Raw genomic sequence first — 21,135 nt, 5'->3', positions numbered from 1 at the left:
AGTTGTCTTTAGAGGCAGTGGGCCCTCACCATCTTTGATATCTGTTTTGAATGAACATTTTAAAGTGATGAATTTTCTTTTATGTGTTTTTTTAAACTAGTGTTTTAAGCCCAACCCAAGTGCTACCCTGAGGACACTGTCTTTAAGTTTTATTTCTCAAACGACAGTCATGTTGCCTACAGAACAACAAAAAGCTTGAGTTAGCATGATATAAAATGTCATAACTCACCATAATTTTCACTTGCACTGAACGAGAAGCTGAGTACTCACTCCTCACTGCCTTAGAAGTTTTCATGTTCACATGATTTTTAATAGGTTAAATAGTTACTTGTGTAAGTGACTCTTTGCTTTCTAGACCAACTTAATAAATCACTGTGACTGCGGTTTTGATAACTGTAGTAAATGGTTTTTAAGTAGAAAATGAATCAGAAGTCTATCAGTAAATGATGGTATGAGCTTTGCCCATTGACCACCTGTCCAGAGCACTCCTCTTCCCTCTTAATCATTGGCGTCTGTTTCTCTTCTTACTCTCTTTGACCGTGAGCAGGGCCAGTATTGGAGGCCATCAAAAACTTCTCGAATCAATGAAAGGTACGTCCTTTGCAAGAACTGGGCTCGATTTTCCTACTTTTACAAGGAGCAACCTTTTGATTTGATTCGGTAAGTTCATTCAGCACTGTGACCCTTAAAACCAATCATATGGTCTTTTTTCACAGATTTCCAGCAGGCTACTATGTTCACTGCCCTTGTTGCTCACTATATTTCTCAGCCTCTTTCTTTACTGTTATTTGTTCATTTGGAAGCAGATAGTTGTTGCCATCATCTAGGAGAGGAAGGTTGAAGCATAGCCATCAAGTGTCAGAACCTAGCACTTAGATAGGCTGGAACAGCCTAATTCTTGTCTCATACAAGAGGCATACACTTGGTCATGATGCTAAAATGCTATGTAGGTCATTGTGAACCTGGAAATGATGCTTTCTTTTCCTTTGAAAATTCAATGTGATTACATTTTAGTTTTAGTACCTATACTAATTTTGTTTTACTTCCAGAGTAGAAGTTAGAGTACAAGAGAAACTGACATGTGAATATATTGGTGTGTTGATTTCAAGAGATCTGTAAAGTTCTTGGTTCTACAATCTTAATATTTTTAAAACACACATACAATCAATGTGCACTAAATAACAGACATGAAGGATCTATGTAGATGTTTTAAAATTATCTTATAACATTTTTGTGTATTTGAAATTGTTTCCAAATGAGTATTATCATAAAATAGGGAACTTATAAGTAGACTCATGGATAACAATGACTTGATTTTCAGCTGAGAAGCCTATGTAGGAAAAGAAGCTGGCACAAGTGGATGATCATGTTCAAGATGTGTATCTGGACTGTTTCTGGTGCAACAAATATAAATTTAGATAGATAAGAGAACAGGTGTCAGAGTGGAATTCTCAGATCAGACAGAGCACACAAGATAAGGAGTGCATTTTATTAAAGACATAGTATGGCACAGCAAAAACTATGTACAATAACCATATCAATGAAAGACATTTATCTCGAGTATAGGAGGGACTCATGTGGTAATGAAGAAATTGACAAACGTGTATAACAAGTACTTCACCAGAGAGTTATGCTTACGGATGACAGCAGCCCATGAGGAACCTATTCATAGTTATCCACAGGGAAATAGAAACACAATGTCATTGAGGTGGCACCACACTTCTACTAACCAATGCAAAATCAAGAGCCATACAAGAAGCCATCTTTTAGCCAAGCAGAAAGCCATTTCAAATCCCAAACTCCCTTGGTGGGAATATATCGTTGTTTCTTATGAAGTCAAATGCCTTCTTTTTGAATAACCTAGCAGTTCTGCCCACAAGTATTTATCCAGGAAAAATGAATTATCTGTCCCTGGAGACATCATCATTTGAATATTCAAAGCAACTTAGATGGTAATATAAAGATTCGGAACAATGAGGCATCTAAGAAGTGGTATCGTATAAATAAGTCACATATTCATATAGAAACTATGTGAGATCTTATGCCAAAATAACTCAGAAACTGGGTCAGCAGTTAAGAACAACTGCTATTTTGTTTGAGGACACAAGTTTGGTTTTGAGAACACAGGTTTGGTTTCGATCACTCACATCTGAGTGGAGTTCAGCAAATGACCACCTCTAACTTCAGCTGAGGATGTCTAATGCCTCCTTCTGGCCTCCATGAGTATTTCACTCGTGTGTGTGTGTGTGTGTGTGTGTGTGTATGTGTGTGTGTGTGTGTGTATGTGTGTGTGTGTGTGTGTGTGTGTGCATAATTAGAAATTGGGCTAATGAATGTCTCAGAAAACCAAACAGAACAAAAAATGAATCGATGAATATGGGAAGGAAACTAGGGTGGAGGTAAAGTTGAGATGAAGAATAGAGAAAAGGATGGTAATAATGAGAATGCACATTTACATGTATGAAATTCTCAAAGAACAACAATGATAACAAACAGATAAAAAGCAAGATGAGGGGCATTGTGCAACCTAGTATTAGGACACTCACTTAGTATAGAGTTTGCATATGCACGAAGGTTTAATTGTTAGCCTGTACTTTATTCATCAAGTTCAAAGTTTAGTAAAAGTACTTTGCATGTGTAGTGGTTTAAATAGGCTTGGCCCACATAGACTTATGTGTTTGAATCCATGGACATGAGGAATGGCATTATTAGGATGAGCAGATTTATTTAGGAGAAGGTATAGCCTTGTTGGAGTAGGTTTGTGACTATGTAGGTGAGCTTTGAGGTCTCCTATGCTCAGAATCCACCCAGTACAGAGGAAAGCCTCATCCTGGCTGCCTGAAAAGTACTTTTTTCTCCTGGCTGCCTTCAGATCAAGATGTAAAACCCTTAGTTCCCCCAGCACCATGTCTGCCTGCATTCTGTCATGCTTCCCACAAAGAAGATGATAGAATAAATCTTTGAAACTATATGCCAGCACCAATGAAATATTTGGCTTTATAGGAATTGCCTTGGTCATGGTGCTTCTTCAACAGCAATAAAATCTTAAGACAGAAGTTGGTACCAGGAATTGGGTATTACTGTGATCAGCCTGACCATGTTTTTGTGTGGAGGAATGTGGATTTGGGGACTTTTGATTTGGAAAGAAGTAGAATGCTTTAAGCAGGGCTTAATAAGCCATCCTTGTAGAAATCTGAAAAACATTAATGCTGAGGTAGATTTGAACTCTGGGGGCCTGGCTCTAGAGGTTTTAGAGAAGAAGAGTCTTATTTTATTGCCTAGAGAATGTTCTTGTGATATTTTGGTGAAGAACTTTGCTGCTTTTTACCCTTGTCTGAAGAGTCTGTCCTTAGGTTAAATTGAAGGTATTTAGATTAATCACATCGAGGAAGGAAATATCAAAACAGCCTAACATAGATTCTGTCTTGTGGTTCACTCTTATAAAGAGTATTTTGATCAGGTATTTTGAAGCAAAATGAGAAAGAAAAAATACAAAGTGTATGTTTGAAGATTAAAGAAGGACCAGGAAGAAGAATGGAGTTAAATCCTGTGTTTAAGGAGATAAAACAGATTAAGGGAGAGATGACCTTGAACCAGATCCCACCTAGCCTGATACAGAGCAAGTTTCAGGTAAAGAAAATCTTAGGTCCAGGTGTGATAGTACATGTTTAATCCAAGAACTTGGGAGAAAGAGACACAATGATCTCTGAATAAGATGTAATAGAAGAGGGAGGCCATGTTCTAGCCACCACAAACAGGAGAACTTGGCAGCTTTAGCCAAACTGCTCTAGCTTTAGAGTCAAGAATAAAAGGGCTTACTGGGACAATTTATGGTGGTTAGCTGGAGCTAAGGAAACAATGGTGACTAAGAAGGCCCAGCATCACTGAGGTGAAATCTGGGAAGTGTTTTCTGGGAGCATAAAGAAGCTGTGTTCCAGAGATAGCTGAGGTTGTACTTTGTGCTACCGCTGGACTTGGTAAGTTGTCAGAGTCACTCAGGTGGTACAAGTATTGAAGGCATGAAGGGGTCATAGAGACCAGCTGAGGCTTGACATTGTGAGAGGCCAGGGAAGGCCATTAGGGAAGGTGCAACCTCAGTGGTAGTTGAAGGCTGCTAAGACTAAACAAGTCATGCAATGAAGTTGAGGCTTGGCACCATGAAGAGAATCTATTGGGAGGATATTGTCGAAATATTCTAATTGCAGCAAGAGACTCCAGTGTATTCGAGATGCTGGTACCATGGAATGACCACCAAGAACAGCAGCAGCAGTAGAGTGGAGTCAATCAGAGCCTAGAGGGCTACAGAGGACAGAACTTGAGAAGTTATCCAAATCTTTTGGAAGAACCCAGAAGATTGTGTGTAGATCCTAGATATTGGAACAAGAAGCTATGAAGTTGAAGTTCCTTGGAGACCCCAAGATGTTAGACATATCAGAGTAGTGGTTACCTTACAAGGACAACTGCTAACAGGGAGTGGAACCAGCCCAAGAGAAGCAAGTTTGTTGCTGTCAACAAAGAGGAAAGGAGTTGGACATCGGACATGGAGATGCAGAGTTTGGAGTTTGCCCAGCTGGTTTTTGGTTTTATCTTGGTCTAGTATTTCCTCACTATGCCGTTTTGTAATTGTAATGTATGTCCTGTGATTTAGGATGTATATAATCTGCCTTTTTAATTTTGATTTTATAGGGGATTACAGTTAAGAGATTACATGAATCTGTGAAGAGACTTTAAACTCTAAAATTTTAAAGATTTTTGAGACTGTGAATAGGCTTTGGAGCCTTTTGAAATTGGAATACATTCATTTTGCATTTATTATAACTACAAGCCTATGGGGGCCAGGGAGTGGAATGTGGTAGTTTGAATAGGATTGAGCACCATAGACTCATATGTTTGAACGCTTGGTCAAAGGGACTGGCATAATTAGAAAGCAGGTACTTAATGGAGAAGGTGTGACCTTGTTGGAAGAAATGTGTCATGGTATGGGTGGTCTTTGAAGTCTCCTATGCTCAGGCTCTGCCCACTATGAAAGAGAGCCTCTTCCTGGATACCTTTGAAATACAGTCTCCCTCTGACTGCCTTTGGACAATGGTCTTCTCTTGACTGCCTTCAGATCAAGATGTAGAACTCTCAGTTCCTCAAGCACCGGGTCTGCCTGCATGCTGCCATGTGTCCCACCGTGACAATAATTGAAGAAACCTCTGAAACTATAAGCTAACCTCAATTAAATTTTAGCCTTTAGAAGCATTGTCTTTTTCATAGTGTCTCTTCTCAGCAATAAGGACCTACATGAGAGAATATGCTTCCATATTCCATAAATATAATTTCCATTTGATCTCATTTAGGAAATGGCTCAGCAATTTCCCACATTGAGACTATTTTAATAATAATTATACTCCTTCAGGCCTCTTAGCTTCTTAATAGTAAGGAGTATCATTCTTGAAATTTGAAAGGGAGATAAAAGTAGCCATTTAAAAACTATGTATAACGCTCAAACTAATAGAAGAAAAAGTGGGGAAGCATCTTGAACACATGGGCACTGGAGAAAATTTCCTGAACAAAACACCAATGGCTTATGCTCTAAGATCAAGAATGGACAAATGGGATCTCATAAAAAACTGCAAAGCTTCTGTAAGGCAAAAGGACACTGTGGTTAGGACAAACGGCAACCAACAGATTGGGAAAAGATCTTTACCAATCCTACAAACAGATAGAGGCCTTATATCCAAAATATACAAAGAACTCAAGAAGTTAGACATGAGGGGAGACAAATAACCTTATTAAAAAATGGGGTTTAGAGCTAAACAAAGAATTCACAGCTGAGGAATGCCAAATGGCTGAGAAACACCTAAAGAAATGTTCAACATCTTTAGTCATAAGGGAAATGCAAATCAAAACAACCCTGAGATTTCACCTCACACCAGTGAGAATGGCAAAGATCAAAAACTCAGGTGACAGCAGATGCTGGCGAGGATGCGGAGAAAGAGGAACACTCCTCCATTGTTGGTGGGGTTGCAGACTGGTACAACCATTCTGGAAATCAGTCTGGAGGTTCCTCAGAAAATTGGACATTGAACTGCCTGAGGATCCAGCTATACCTCTCTTGGACATATACCCAAAAGATGCTCCAACATATAAAAAAGACACGTGCTCCACTATGTTCATCGCAGCCTTATTTATAGTAGCCAGAAGCTGGAAAGAACCCAGATGCCCTTCAACAGAGGAATGGATACAGAAATTGTGGTACATCTACACAATGGAATATTACATAGCTATCAAAAACAATGACTTTATGAAATTCATAGGCAAATGGTTGGAACTGGAAAATATCATCCTGAGTGAGGTAACCCAATCACAGAAAAACACACACGGTATGCACTCATTGATAAGTGGCTATTAGCCCAAATGCTTGATTTACTCTAGATGCCTAGAACAAATGAAACTCAAGACGGATGATCAAAATGTGAATGTTTCACTCCCCTTCTTTAAAGGGGAACAATAATACCTTGGCAGGGAATAGAGAGGCAAAGATTAAAACAGAGACAGAAGGAACACCCATTCAGAGCCTGCCCCACATGTGGCCCATGCATATACAGCCATCCAATTAGACAAGATGGATGAAGCAAAGAAGTGAAGGCCAATAGGAGCCGGATGTAGATCTCTCCCGAGAGACACAGCCAGAATACAGCAAACACAGAGGCATATGCCAGCAGCAAACCACTGAACTGAGAATAGGAGGCCCATTGAAGGAATCAGAGAAAGGACTGAAAGAGCTTGAAGGGGCTCGAGACCCCATATGTACAACAATGCCAAGCAACCAGAGCTTCCAGGGACTAAGCCACTACCTAAAGACTATACATGGACTGACCCTGTACTCTGACCTCATGGGTAGCAATGAATATCCTAGTAAGAGCACCAGTGGAAGGGGAAGCCCTGGGTCCTGCTAAGACTGAACCCCCAGTGAACTAGATTGTTGGGAGGAGGGTGGCAAGGGGGGGAGGATGGGTTGGGGAACACCCATAAAGAAGGGGAGGGTGGAGGGGGATGTTTGCCTGGAAACCGGGAAAGGGAATAACACTCGAAATGTATATAAGAAATACTCAAGGTAATAATAATAAAAAAAAAAGAATCGGCAAATGGGATCTCATAAAACTGCAAAGCTTCTGTAAGGCAAATGACACTGTGGTTAGGACAAAACGGCAACCAACAGATTGGGAAAAGATCTTTACCAATCCTACAACTGATAGAGGCCTTATATCCAAAATATACAAAGAACTCAAGAAGTTAGACCGCAGGGAAACAAATAACCCTATTAAAAAATGGGGTTCAGAGCTAAACAAAGAATTCACAGCTGAGGAATGCTGAATGGCTGAGAAACACCTAAAGAAATGTTCAACATCTTTAGTCATAAGGGATATGCAAATCAAAACAACCCTGAGATTCCACCTCACACCGGTCAGAATGGCTAAGAACAAAAACTCAGGTGACAGCAAATGCTGGCGAGGATGTGGAGAAAGAGGAACACTCCTCCATTGTTGGTGGGATTGCAGACTGGTACAACCATTCTGGAAATCAGTCTGGAGGTTCCTCAGAAAATTGGACATTGAACTACCTGAGGACCCAGCTATACCTCTCTTGGACATATACCCAAAAGATGCTCCAACATATAACAAAGACACATGCTCCACTATGTTCATAGCAGGCTTATTTATAATAGCCAGAAGCTGGAAAGAACCCAGATGCCCTTCAACAGAAGAATGGATACAGAAAATGTGGTACATCTACACAATGGAATATTACTCAGCTATCAAAAACAATGACTTTATGAAATTCATAGGCAAATGGATGGAACTGGAAAATATCCTGAGTGAGGTAACCCAATCACAGAAAAACACACATGGTATGCACTCATTGATAAGTGGCTATTAGCCCAAATGCTTAAATTACCCTAGATGCATAGAACAGGTGAAACTCAAGAAGGATTACCAAAACGCAAATGCTTCATTCCTTCTTTAAAAGGGGAACAAGAATACCCTTGGCAGGGAATAGAGAGGCAAAGATTAAAACAGACACAGAAGGAACACCCATTCAGAGCCTGCCCCACATATGGCCCATACATCTACAGCCATCCAATTAGACAAGATGGATGAAGTAAAGAAGTGCAGACCGGCAGGAGCCGGATGTAGATCGCTCCTGAGAGACACAGCCAGAATACAGCAAATACAGAGGCGAATGCCAGCAGCAAACCACTGAACTGAGAACAGAAGGCCCATTGAAGGAATCAGAGAAAGGACTGAAAGAGCTTGAAGGGGCTTGAGACCCCATTTGAACAACAATGCCAACCAACCAGAGCTTCCAAGGACTAAGCCACTACCCAAAGACTATACATGAACTGACTCTGGGCTCCAACTGCATAAGTAGCAATGGATAGCTTAGTAAGAGCACCAGTTGAAGGGGAAGCTGTTGGTCTTGCCAAGACTGAACCCCCAGTGAAAGTGATTGTTGGGTGGTGGGTGGTAATGGGGAGAGGATGGGGAGGGGAACACCCATATAGAAGGGGAGGGGGAGGGGGGAGGGGGATGTTGGCCCAGAAACTGGGAAAGGGAATAACAATTGAAATGTAAAGAAGAAACACCCAAGTTAATAAAGATGGGAAAAAAATGACTTTTAACAACATCCTGCTATATTCACAGATCAGTCTCTTGCTTAGCCACCATCCTCCCACAGTAGATGAGAACAAATACTGACTCACAACTGGACAGTTCGAAATATCTTTACACATTCAGTCCTAAATGGGATGTCTCCATCAAATCTCTCCCCTCAAGGCACAGAGAACACTGCAGAAGAGGAAACAAAAATATTTTAGGAATCAGAAGCAATGGAGGACACCAAGGAAACAAGAGTTTCTAACCACAGTAGGACAGATGCATATTTAAACTCATGAAGACTATGGCAGCATGCACAGGACTTAGATAAGTCTGTGCCAGATGGAATCCAAGTTTTGAGAGGGAAAGTAGATACAAGCTCTCATCCCTAACCCAGAAGCCATATTCAATTGACGATCACTCACAAAGGAATAATTAGTTTTCTCCAACAGAGTCTCACTTGGTACATGTGATAGTTTCTATATGCTTGGCCCATGGAATGGAACTATTTGAAGGTGTGGCCCTGTTGGAGTAGGTGTGTCACTGTATAGTCATGGGCTTTAAGACCCTCATTTAGCTGCCTGGAAGCCAGTATTCTGCTAGCAGCCTTCAGATGAAGATGTAGAATTTTCGGCTCCTCCTGTACCCTCTGAGTCTGGATGCTGCCTTGCTCCCACCTTGATGATAATAGACGGAACCTCTGAACCCTTAAGGCAGCCCCTGTTACGTGTTGTCCTTATAAGAGTTGCCTTGGCCATGGTATTTGTTCACAGCAGTAAAACCCTAAGACAGTACACAAAGCACACTTAAGGCAGGCCCCATATCCTATAAAAGATGGACAACACAAGACAAGCTCTACGGTACATAGGAGATTTTTAGCCTCACAATAATTTGTCAGTATTTTCATTACTTATTTATTCATATTTTAAGCTTACAGATATTTTGCTTATATATTATAGTTTTTTTATTTTGTTTTGGTGAGTTTTCTGTGTGAATGTGTGAATGTGTGAAACACATTTGCATGTGTTTCTTGTGCTTTTTCTTTGCTCTCTTTTTTCCTCTTTACTTTGTCCCATTCTGATTTGTCTATTTTTATTTTTCTCATGTTATTGTTATTGTTATTACTATTACTATTACTACTATTATTATTATTATTATTATTATTATTATTATTTAGATGCCTGTTTGTATTCCAGAGAGAGAGTTGGTGTATTTGAGTGCATAGGGATGTTGACACAATCTGGGAATTGGAAGAGGGGAACCATAATCAGAATGTTCTATGAGAGAAAACCATCAATTTCCAATAAAATAAAATGGAGAAAAAGAAAAATGGAACTCCAAAGAAGGAAAATAAACCAAAGAAACAAAACACTAAGTTTTCAAGATGTCCATTTTCCTCATAAATTCCTGAGGACACGTGTACAGGTGGCAGCAGGGCACTTGCTATGCCTCCTAAAATGGATACTGTAAACTTTCGAATGGCTAAGCACAACATATTAAAAACGAAAATATTTAGTACTTAGATATAATGCAGGTGAGGCTGAAGCAGGAGGTTTGCTGAGAGTCCAATGTTAGTCTAGGTTACAGAGTGAGACTATCTCAAAAAATAGAAATACAGGGGAAAAGGAGGAAGAGGATTAGCGTCTTTCTGATAAGGAATTTTTTTTTTAGTATTATGGAATGTTTTTTGTTTCTTAGTAAAACCGCAGAGAGATGCGGGTTCATCCACAAGTACTGTGGGGAAGCTGTCAGCAGCAGATAGCTTGGGGACTGTGATGACAGTGTAGGAAAATGTAAATCAAAGCTTCATAAACGTCTACCCACACTGGAGAGAAAACAAGACACACAGAAAGACACCTATTGAATCACAAAGGTTTCAAAAGCTGAAGAACTAAAATGGGGCACGAGAAGGCTGTTTAAAATCCGTTTAAAATGCTCTCCGTGCGAGGTGAGCATTGTGCCCTGTTGGTTTGCTGATTCACCGCTGCCCACTCCCAGGGCAAACTTGAAAACTGCAGGTCTCTATAGTTCTATACTTCTCCAAGTATTAAGTTGCAAACTCTCAGACCCTCAATGAGATCAAGTCTGCCCATGTCAGAAGCCTTTGGAAGGACACAGAACTGGTGCTGAGTTATCTGAGGCAGGAAGAGTGCCTCTCAGCTCCCTGAGGGTTAATTCTGCCAATGAGAACAAACAGGTCTGGTGAGCCACACTGCAGACTTTTCCACCTGAGGGCCACTGCACCATCCACTTCAACTGTGGAAAAGAGTCAAGACAAACGTTCACTTCAATCGCTCAGATTATGTTTGCCACTTTAATGTGCCAATGGCTATCAGTTACATTTCTTCATATGATACCTTGACATTTATCTATTATCCAATAACTTAAAACACTTGAAAGCTTAAAATTCAAAAGTTCTCAATGTGTTATTATTTAGCATTTAAATTCTATTTTAGTGGCTTTCTTCTTACATGGGCTATTTCTTTTTTCTTCTTTAATTTATTTTTTAAATTGGATATTTTATTTATTTACATTTCAAATGCCATCCCCTTTTCCAGTTTCCCCCTCCAGAAACCCCTATCCCATCATCCCTCCCTCTGCTTCTATGAGGATGCTTCTCCCACCCACCCATCTACTTCTGCCTCCCAGCCCTGACATTCTTGGTCAAGCCTTTTCCGGACCAAGGGCCTTTCCCCATGGATGGCCCACAAGGCCATCCTCTGCAACATATGTATCTGGAGCCATGGATCCCCCCACCATGTGTTGTCTTTGGTTGGTGGTTTAGTCCCTGGGAGCTCTGGGGTTCTGGTTGGTTGATATTGTTTTAAGCACTATTGCTGTGACCTTTGCCTGCCAGAGTGGATCCAATGCCGTGTGGCTCCCGGTTTTCTCCCAACTTCTGATTTTGACTCTCTACCACAGGAATTATTATGGAGAAAAAATCGGTATCTATTTTGTATTTCTCGGGTATTACACAGAAATGCTGTTGTTTGCGGCTCTGGTTGGCTTAGCCTGCTTCATCTACGGCTTGTTATCAATGGAAAGTAACCAAACTAGGTGAGCACAAGAGACTCGCTCTCACAGAGACTGCCTTTGTGTCAGCTTCTGCACCCTCCTTATTTTCTCCCCATTTTACCTCAAAATGTATCCTGTGGCAGCAGGTAGCACTCTCCTTGCCAGGGACTTTATGGAAACTGCCCTTTTATTGTTTTGGTTTTAACATCATTTGTTCTTTTATTGCTTGAAAAATTCGTACATGGTTTGACAAAATCCACCCCTATCTCTTTAGTTCCTTCTGGCTATTTTGCCATATTTCTTCCCTACTTCCTGTGTTCATTTTGAAACCCATGAATTCAGTTGGTGCTGACCTCATGTGCATGCATGTAGGACCATGTACTGAAGCATGTGGCCTCTCAGGGACCACATCCCCAAAGAAAACTGACTCTCCATTCCCCAGTACTGGTTGTTAATAACTCTTCAACTAAGGGCAGGACCTCATGGTCCCTCATCCCCGATCCAGCCTGGGATGTTATCTGGCTTGATCTTGCTCAGGTCTTCTACAAAAGGCTAGAACTCCATTTCCTAGAAAACGTCTTAAGTCACTACAGAAACATTTTCTTCATTCCCGTGTTTGTTGTGAATCTAAGTTTATTAAGCAGGCTGGGTAGAGTTGGTTAGATTTTTTTCACTTTAAACTACATCGCTTTCTATCTGACTTCTCTGGGTAGCACTGAAATCTGTGACCCTAACATTGGCGGTAAGATGATCATGTGCCCACTCTGTGATGAAGTGTGTGACTACTGGAGACTTAACACCACGTGTTTGCATTCAAAGGTAAGTATGCAATGTGGGAGGGGATGAAGAGTGGAACCTCCTCCCTGTGGGGATGTGTTTTATATTAAGTGTGTTTTTATGGTGGTGTTATTAAGTGTGTTTTTATGGTGGTGTTGCTTTTACAGTTCTCCCATCTGTTTGATAATGAGTCGACTGTGTTCTTTGCAATCTTCATGGGGATCTGGGGTGAGTACAAGGTCTCCAAAAGAGTTTCCATTGTATTACGTGACCTTTCATGAACTTATCCCATTGTGTCTAATCTGTTGTATAAATTGGGAAATTGGTGTTTTTTTTTTCTTTTTAGGACTAGAAACAGCTCTAGAATAAATTTTTGCTCTTTTCACGACAAGATCTCATAAAGTGCAGACTGGCCTTGAATTCTCTGTGTGGCTAAAAGTGACCTCGAACTTCTGATCCTCCTGCGTCTGCCACCTAAATTATAGGATTACTGCTGTCTGCCATCACACCAAGATTATGTGGCTTTAGGGATAGAACCCAGGGACTAGTGCACACTAGGCCAGCACTCTATACATTGAGCTATGTCCACAGCTCCTGAAACAAATATCTTTTTTTTTTTTTTTTTTTTTTTTTTTTTTGCAATCAGCAAGAGGGTTTATTGTCTGGATACACAGGTGCCTGCGGGCATCTCAGTCAGCTCGGAAGGACTGGCGCGCCCAGCAAGACCGGGGACGGGTTTTTATAGGGTTCTGGGGAGCAGAAGCAGGCATACAGAAGCAGATGCATGGTTACAGAGACTTGATTGGTGGATTCAAATGAGGCGCGGATGCATGGTTACACAGCAAAAGAGTACGTGCAGGCTGGGGCGTCCGGAATGTCAGGGGCTAGGGGCTTATCCCTTCCTGCCAGATGGCCTATGAGTCAGCACTGATACCTCGGCTGGTTCCTGCATTCCTTTTTCCTTATCTTTATGGTCTGTTAGTCTTAACGGCGGGGCAGGCCCCACAGGGCCTGGGCGTGCCTGGCCTCGCCCGGGCCTGTTTTAGCTCTGAGTCTGTGAATCTTAAGACTTATTTTTTACTTTTATAGTTGTGGACCTTAAGCTTGTATAATTTTCCTTTTAAGAGGGGTCTTTCATTCCCCCATTTTCTTTTAACATTGAGTAAAATCTTTTACTCAACTTGATTAAGGAATCTCTGTTTCCTGTTGTTTCAACCTTTTGTACTGCTGGGTTAATACAAGAGTCTGAATAACAGAGAGCCTATCTTTCATAAACTGTACCAACCTATTTAAGATGCAGGGGCCAAAAAGGAGGATTAGGAGAAGAATGATTAGGGGTCCCATCAAGGTGGACAGCAGGGTAGCGAACCAAGGGGATCGGTTAAACCACCCCTCGAACCACCCATGTTGGGAATAAAACAACTTTTGTCTCTGGGCTAAGCGTTCTTGGAGCTTATCTATATTATCTCTTACTATTCTTGTCTGATCTGCATAGAAACAACATTCTTCTTTCAGTGTAGCACACAGACTCCTTCTTTAAGGAATATCAGGTCTAATCTTCTCCTATTTTGAAGGACTACCTCTGAGAGGGAGGTTAGGTATTCTTGGAGGTCAGCTAAAAAGTCTTTTTCACTCTTTTTATATCTGAGTCAATGGCAGTTCTGAATTCTCTATAAGCCTTGCATTGCAGGGCAATAGCAGATGTCCTTCTGCTGCCCTTGCAGCACCTAGATAGCCTTAAATAATTCTCAACTCTCTTTTGTGTCTTACTAAGTTTTTAGCATCAGGATTCCAATCTGGACACTATCTAAACCTACACACGAAAGTCATGACTAGCTTTTAGAACTTCTAAACTTATACAGATTGTGATCCCTGAGGCACAGTCCCAAGAAGTGTTAGGAGTACTAACATATGTAATGTTACATCATTTTCAATAGAAATCAAGCCTATCCCCTCACCTATCCCATTGGAACCCAGGGCAAACATGAAATTCTTGTTTCTAAAGCACACTCCTCAAGTGAGCATTATAGCAATCTCCCAGTCACTTATCTGATGTGCAAGTCTAGGGAGCTTTTTAAAGATCTGAATGTCCCTCTAGGTCCCAGCTCTCAGCCCCAACAGCTAGTACGCTGCTGGTGAGGGCTGAGACTTGATGGCTGTCAGGGTGGTCAGCAGCACCAGGTACAGTCCTTTCCAGTGAGGCTCGAGTGTCTGGGCTCAGTGTAGCTGCAGTCTCCGACCTAGAACTGATGAGATGTCTCAGGGGTCCCTGGGACATAGGCTGCTGCCAGCTGTGAGCAGATTTCTTTCTGTATCACCTGTAGGTCTTTTAGCCTGGCATACAAATCATTATTACTATGACATGTTGGTTCAGTAACATCATCTAATACAGTCAGAGGAGCTGAGGACCCATATAAGATCTCAAAGCGGGTAAAGCTGAATCTGGAAGGGGTATTTCTTGCTCTGAAGAGAGCAAGAGGGAAGGAGTGCTGCCCAGTCTGCGCCAGTCTCCATGGTCAATTTGGTCAGGGTCTCTTTTAGAGCTTTATTTATTTACTCTATCTGTCCTGAACTTTGAGGTCTGTAAATACAACGTAATTTCCAATCGACCTCTAAATACTTGGCCACACCCTGGCTTACCTTGGCAACGAAAGTAGGGCCATTGTCTGACCAGATTACCTTGGGCACTCCAGACCTGGGGAAGATTTCTTCTAATATCTTCTTGATGACTACCGAGGCTGTCTCTTGCTTGGTGAGGAAAGCTTCTATCTATTCCTGGAAAGGTATCTACAAGCACTAGGAGATACTTGTGATCATATTTTCCTGGTTTTATCTCAGTGAAGTTCACTTCGGCTTTTCACTAAACTCTCTAGGTCTCTTTGCCCTGTTTGCTTGTTAAGCATTCACTTACTGACATACCTTATATTTTTTACTGCCTCTGTGGCTAGAATCTTAAAGTCTATTACATACACCTTAACTACTTGGACAAGCCTCTTATCTAAGTGAGTCCATTTCTGTATTTGGCAAAGTGAGTCTTGTTTGTTCTCTGAGGAATATAGTTTTCCCTCAAGTGTGCCATTGTCTTTTTTTCATTTAAGCCATTTGGGCCTTTTCTTCTGTTGTACATTCTAAGTGAGGCCATCCCTTTAGTCCGATCCCAGTTCCCAGTGGCTGTCTCTTGCAGGCCTGTAACAAGGATAGGCTCCTGCATAGCCATTTCCCGAGCCACTTTATCTGTTTTGTTATTGCCCCATGCCACTGAATCTTTTCCCTCCTGATATCTTGAGCAATGAATAGTACTCACAGTTGTTGGCTTCACCAGGGCATCCAAGAGATGGCAAAGGCATATGTGGCACTGACGTTCTGTGGGGGTTAAGGTTTGTCCATCCCAGATGACATTTGTGTTGTCCATCATGGCAGCACCCATTTATCTCTGACCTTCTTGAAGAGAACTCTTCCCGTCTGTGGACAAGGTAGCCTTGGCTTTCAGCAGGGGTCAATCAGCCAGTCGCAGAGGTCTTTCCTCCACCCATGGGCTTCTGCCAGTGCTTGACACTCATGCTGCAGTGGCTCCAGCTCAGGATTGGGCAGCAAAGTGACCAGATTGCCCCCAACCGGTGGAGAATCTAGTCCATGTCAGCTGACCAGTGGTCCCATCCTCTGGGACATTTTATTTAAAGGCAAAACATCAGCCACTCTACCACAGTTCAAGTGGATTGGGTGATAATTGTTAGGAGCGATGCGTTCCAGGCAGAACAGCACTAAGCCACACATCTCTCAGCATCAGGTACTGATGCACTGAGACAGGTCTTAAGCTCCACATACACAGTCTGCAGATATGCATACACATGGCCTCACCCAGCCATTTCAGCCCACGCAAGCCATTTTGGAGAGCAAATTTCTCATGAGCAAGGGATAGGGGCAGTCAGGGATGACCATGAACTAGTGAGTTACCCGGCCCACGCCAAGGTCCACTGTTCTTCGGGCAGTCCATAAGTATTGTTTGTTGCCAGTGGCCCCCTGTACCCAAGGTCTTTCGCTGGACACTAGTCCATTTGGACATAGGAGCACAGAGTGTTAGGCCCCCCGCATTCACACAACAACTGGGCAGGCTTTCCTTCTATCCTTGTGCATAGCCAGCACTCTAGGACCAAGAGGCTTGCCTTCAGAGCCACTGGAGAGGCCCCTCTTGTTCTTCCTGGGGCAGTCCTTGACCCAGGGTCCTTTTTCTTTGCATTAGGCACATTGACCTTTAGCCAGGAATTCTCTTCTGTTGCCAGGTACTGTCTTCCTAGGTTCCCTAACTACTGTGGCCAGTATATGTTCCTCTCTTGTCTTTTATCTCTCTTTATCTCTCTAACTTCCTCTTCTTTTTTTTTGTCTCTTTGTTCAACCATACTTTCTCTGTAACTTATACTAACTCTCAGCAACTTAGCTTAACCCTTCAAATTTCTGTAACTTTCTCTTCATATCTTTTCTTTATCTTAGCCAGATTGGTGGGGCGTTTTCCAGCCCCTCAGAGACCCACCCTTGGAGCCTGGTGGCAGACCTGGAGCACTCCCTACCTTCAGGCATATTGAAGTCAACAGTCAGGAGTGAGGGCCTTCCACCCATGTCTGGAACATTCTTTCTGACCTCTAGCAGGATTCTGTCTTTCCTCGGTGGTAAAGAAGATCTGTAACAGTTACTAACAAGCATCTCAAATGGGATGGTGGGAAAACAAGAGAATCTTGAGAATAGAGGTCCACTGAAGAGGGCAAATAGCATTTAGTCACACAGCTAAACCAGGAGGCCTTTTTTGGACAAAAAAGCCATTGTACAAATAAGCACAAGCTTTGTCTGTGAAACAGAAAGGCGAGCAGAGAGGCAGCCAATCTGTTATCGACTATCTCTCTAGACTTAGATTTTCCCTCAAGGAGTATCTCTCTTCAGTGTCGGCTTGGTGGCTTTGCCTCTCAAGAGAAGCAGCCTCCAAATGACACTAGGCTTCTAGTAACAACTAATAACAAAAGGATGGAGAGATGGTTAGAACCTGGGTACTAGATACCAAGTGGCTGACAAAAGAATTGTAATGGGTTCACCTGGGACTTTCAGGACCTCAGTAGCAGCCCTTTACCAAACTGTCTCACTGGATTAAAGGCCCATGGAAAAGAAGACATTAATCCTGACCTTGGCCACAGCCAAAGCCTGAATTCTAAATTTTGACTGGCAAAACAAAGTTTTTCACAGTTTGTTGTAGATTCTTTTTTGAAACTATTTTAGGGGCTTTTCTGCCCCCCCAACCTGGGGCATCTCTCCTTGGGGAGGAGGCTCAAGAGAGAGAGACAAAACTCCCTGGCAGAAAACAATTTCTCTCAAGCAAATTATTTTCAACTTTTAACTTAAGCACCAAGATGACCAAGTAAAACTCTTTGATGAACAAAGCAAACAGTTTCATGATTTCAAACACAGTCGTCAGTCCAAGATTTTAAACACAGTCGTCAGTCCAAATTCAAACACAGTCATCAGTCCAAATTCAAACACGAAACAAAAGCCAAAAAGACACTCAACAATATCACAGAAAACAAACCAGAGAAACAAGACCAAGACAAAGCATCCTATAACCAATTTCCACAGATGCCTGGTACCTTCAGTACCTGGCCCAAACTGCAGCTTAACCTTAGCTGCTTCTGGGATACCAAACACAGAAACAGAACACAAACAACAGACATCAACACGTCCAGAAAACCACAGTCAAGTCACAAAGAAGACAAACAATTCCAACAGTCAAACAAGTAACAGACAGACGCACCGTGCAGCTTCGGTACCAAACTGAAACCAAAAATTCAGACGGAGTCACTGAGGGTCTTGGATCCTCTACTCCAATAAAATTCAGACGGAGTCATCGAGGGTCCGGATCCCTCCGAAAACGGACGGAGGCGCCACGGATCCGGATCTCCCTCTCCTCCAACCACCCTTGGAACGTCTTCCAGGGCTGTGGGGGAGAAGTCCAAGCTCGTCACCTCCTTCTCTGGCCCGCCCAGATAGTCCCCAGATCTGAGCCTATTGATCGATCGTTCACAGGACAAGACAAGACAGACAAGACAAACGCCGGCCGGCTTACCTCCCGGTGGGTGGTCGGTGATCTCTGGGCGGAGGATCTCCAAATTCTGGATGAGCCCCCAAATGAAAGACCCTCAGAGAGAATCTTCCTTCGTGAAGGAGATCCCCAAGCCCAATGACCAGGCCGAGACCACCGGATGCAATCAGCAAGAAGGTTTATTGTCTGGATACACAGGTACCTGCGGGCATCTCAGTCAGCTCGGAAGGATTGGCGCCACAAATATCTTCTTATATTTATACAGCAATCTTCTAAGAGTAATTCTTAGCATATGAATTCACAGACAAAATATATGCATACAACTTAAAAACTTTGCTATATATGCATATGACTTGCATAAAACTGAACGTTTATACACATTCTGGTTTTATTTTTCAACACTAGAGATGCCAGAAGATTGGCAGGGTCTTTGGTCATATAAAGTTTGATGAATAGGATATCATCTCATTCTGGTTTTAATGTGTACTCTCTTCATCTTGGTGTTTTTATATTCACTAATCATTGGACTTCCTTTGCCACTGGGAGCATTTTTCGTGCTGTAACTCTTTGCTAGCATTTGTGTAACAAGCAAAGGAATTCTTCCGCCATATATTGCAGATATTTCTAAACTCATCATTTACATTTGATCTTTTTTCAGGTCAGGAAAACCTTTATTACATAACCAGGTCACAAGCATTTTTTTCTAACTTTCTTAAGATATGTGTTTCTGTAACTCACCTAAGATGTATAGCCACACATGGTTTATGCTAGAAATGTAGTGGTGTCATTTTACTCAGTCTTATGATTTGTCAGCTTCTCCAGTGTCCACTGTAGGGCAGACAGTGTTCTACATGCAGAGGTTGACATGTGTCCATGCACTGCCTTTATCCCAAAACAGGTACCCTGACTCCAGCCACTGATCTACCTGACACTTGGAACAAGCATCTTCATGACTTCTAGAAACAGCTCTGGGATAAATTTTGTGTTCAATGCTGTCTCTTTCTCTTTCTCTCTTTTTTGTTTTCTCTTTCTTTCTATTTCTCTTCCCTTCCCCTCCTCCTCCTCCCTCTCTCTGTCTCTGCCTATGTCTGTCTCTCTGTCTCTGTCCCCCTGTCTCTTTGTCTCTATCTTTCTGTCTCTCTCTCTGTCACTGTCTCCATTTCTCTCTCTCTCTCTCTCTCTCTCTCTCTCTCTCTCTCTCTCTCTCTCTGACACACACACACACACACACACACACACAAAGGATTGAGCCTAGCTCCTTAGGCATGCTGGGCAGGATTCTATAATTTCACTTCAACTCTGAACCTTTTTTTTTTTTCTTTTTGCTTTTTTATAATGAGTCAGGAATGTTCCCAGGCTGGTCTTGAATTCAGTCTAACCAGAGCAGGCCTTTGAACTTGTTTTCTGCTTCAGTCCCTGATCAGCTGAGAGGACAAGCCTGCACCGTCCACCATGGTGTCCAGCAGTTCTCTTTATTGTACTTAAATCTCATTTAAGTTCAGTCTAAAATGCTCAAGCAAAGGGTCTCTATAAATTACAGAAATTCCTTTCCAATGACATTCAAATCTTGAGATCCCTGTGGATTTATGTAATCTCAAGAAACCCATAGAAATCACAACTGTTGTTTGGGTGTTAGGATGGATATTTTCCATTTTCATGTAATATACTTTCCCTAACTGTTTTTCAATTATGTGACTTCTATTGTCCCCACCAATGTTATCTGACTTTCTTTTTCTTTTCTTTTTTTTTTTTTCATAAATGGCACTTTTGACATGAGAGGGTTATAACCATTCGGTGAGCCTAAGAGTCACCAAATACTGTTTCTAAAATATATACCAATTGTTAGTGCTTAGCTAATGTCAACATGAAATACTATAACACAATGATGGGGTAGATGATCTGGAAATTTATAGCTTTAACTATTAAGGAATTAACTTGGATTTTCTTAATGAATAATTTCTGTGTTACCACTTAGTGACCCAGCAGTAGTCACTGATGAACACAGCATCAAAAATGAATGCTCTTTCCAACTGACAGCACGTGAACTGCTTTGCAAACCAAGTGATTAACAATAGAAGTCAAAGTCCCTGTTTTAAGATTTATTTTTATTATTTTCTAATCTGTGAGCATATGTGCATATAGGCACACGTGTGTGCATGGCATTGTGTGCCCAATAAAGTAAGAAGTGGCCCTGGAGCTGTAGGTAATGGATGTTGCCAACCCTCAGATGTAGATGTTGGGGACGGAACTTACTAGAACAGCAGGCCCTCTAAACTTCAAGCCACTCCTCCAGCCACTAGGGTTGCTGTCTTGCTATTTTTGTTTGCACATCTATTGATGCCTTTACCTGATGCTCTCCTTCCCTGAAGTCACACTGTTTCTGGAGTTTTGGAAACAGCGTCAGGCCAGGCTTGAGTATGAGTGGGATCTGGTGGACTTTGAAGAAGAACAGCAGCAACTCCAGTTGCGGCCTGAATTTGAAGCTATGTGTAAACACAAGAAGATGAATCCTGTGACACAGGTACGGTAGATACAGAGCAGGAATTTACCCTAACTAACCCTCTGAGGTCGGCTTCCCTAGAATAGTGTTCCATCAGCATACACATGAATTCATAACATTCC

At 41.9% G+C, this 21,135-nt stretch overlaps 1 protein-coding gene across 1 annotated transcript in view; it reads left to right on the top strand.

The window, feature by feature from the left end:
- The window catches only part of Ano5 (anoctamin 5), a 53,421-nt gene that overhangs the window by 10,481 nt on the left and 21,805 nt on the right, over positions 1 to 21,135 (top strand). The window contains exons 5-9 of the mRNA XM_032895124.1: positions 548 to 660; positions 11,565 to 11,699; positions 12,371 to 12,476; positions 12,602 to 12,662; positions 20,883 to 21,034. Coding sequence (XP_032751015.1) covers positions 548 to 660; positions 11,565 to 11,699; positions 12,371 to 12,476; positions 12,602 to 12,662; positions 20,883 to 21,034 — 567 coding nt within the window. The remainder of the gene's footprint in view (positions 1 to 547; positions 661 to 11,564; positions 11,700 to 12,370; positions 12,477 to 12,601; positions 12,663 to 20,882; positions 21,035 to 21,135) is intronic.

This window comes from Rattus rattus, chromosome 2, assembly GCF_011064425.1.
Source record: "Rattus rattus isolate New Zealand chromosome 2, Rrattus_CSIRO_v1, whole genome shotgun sequence".
NCBI lineage: Eukaryota > Metazoa > Chordata > Mammalia > Rodentia > Muridae > Rattus > Rattus rattus.
Note: the sequence above shows the minus strand (reverse complement) of the source record. Positions and strands in the feature narration are given on the sequence as shown.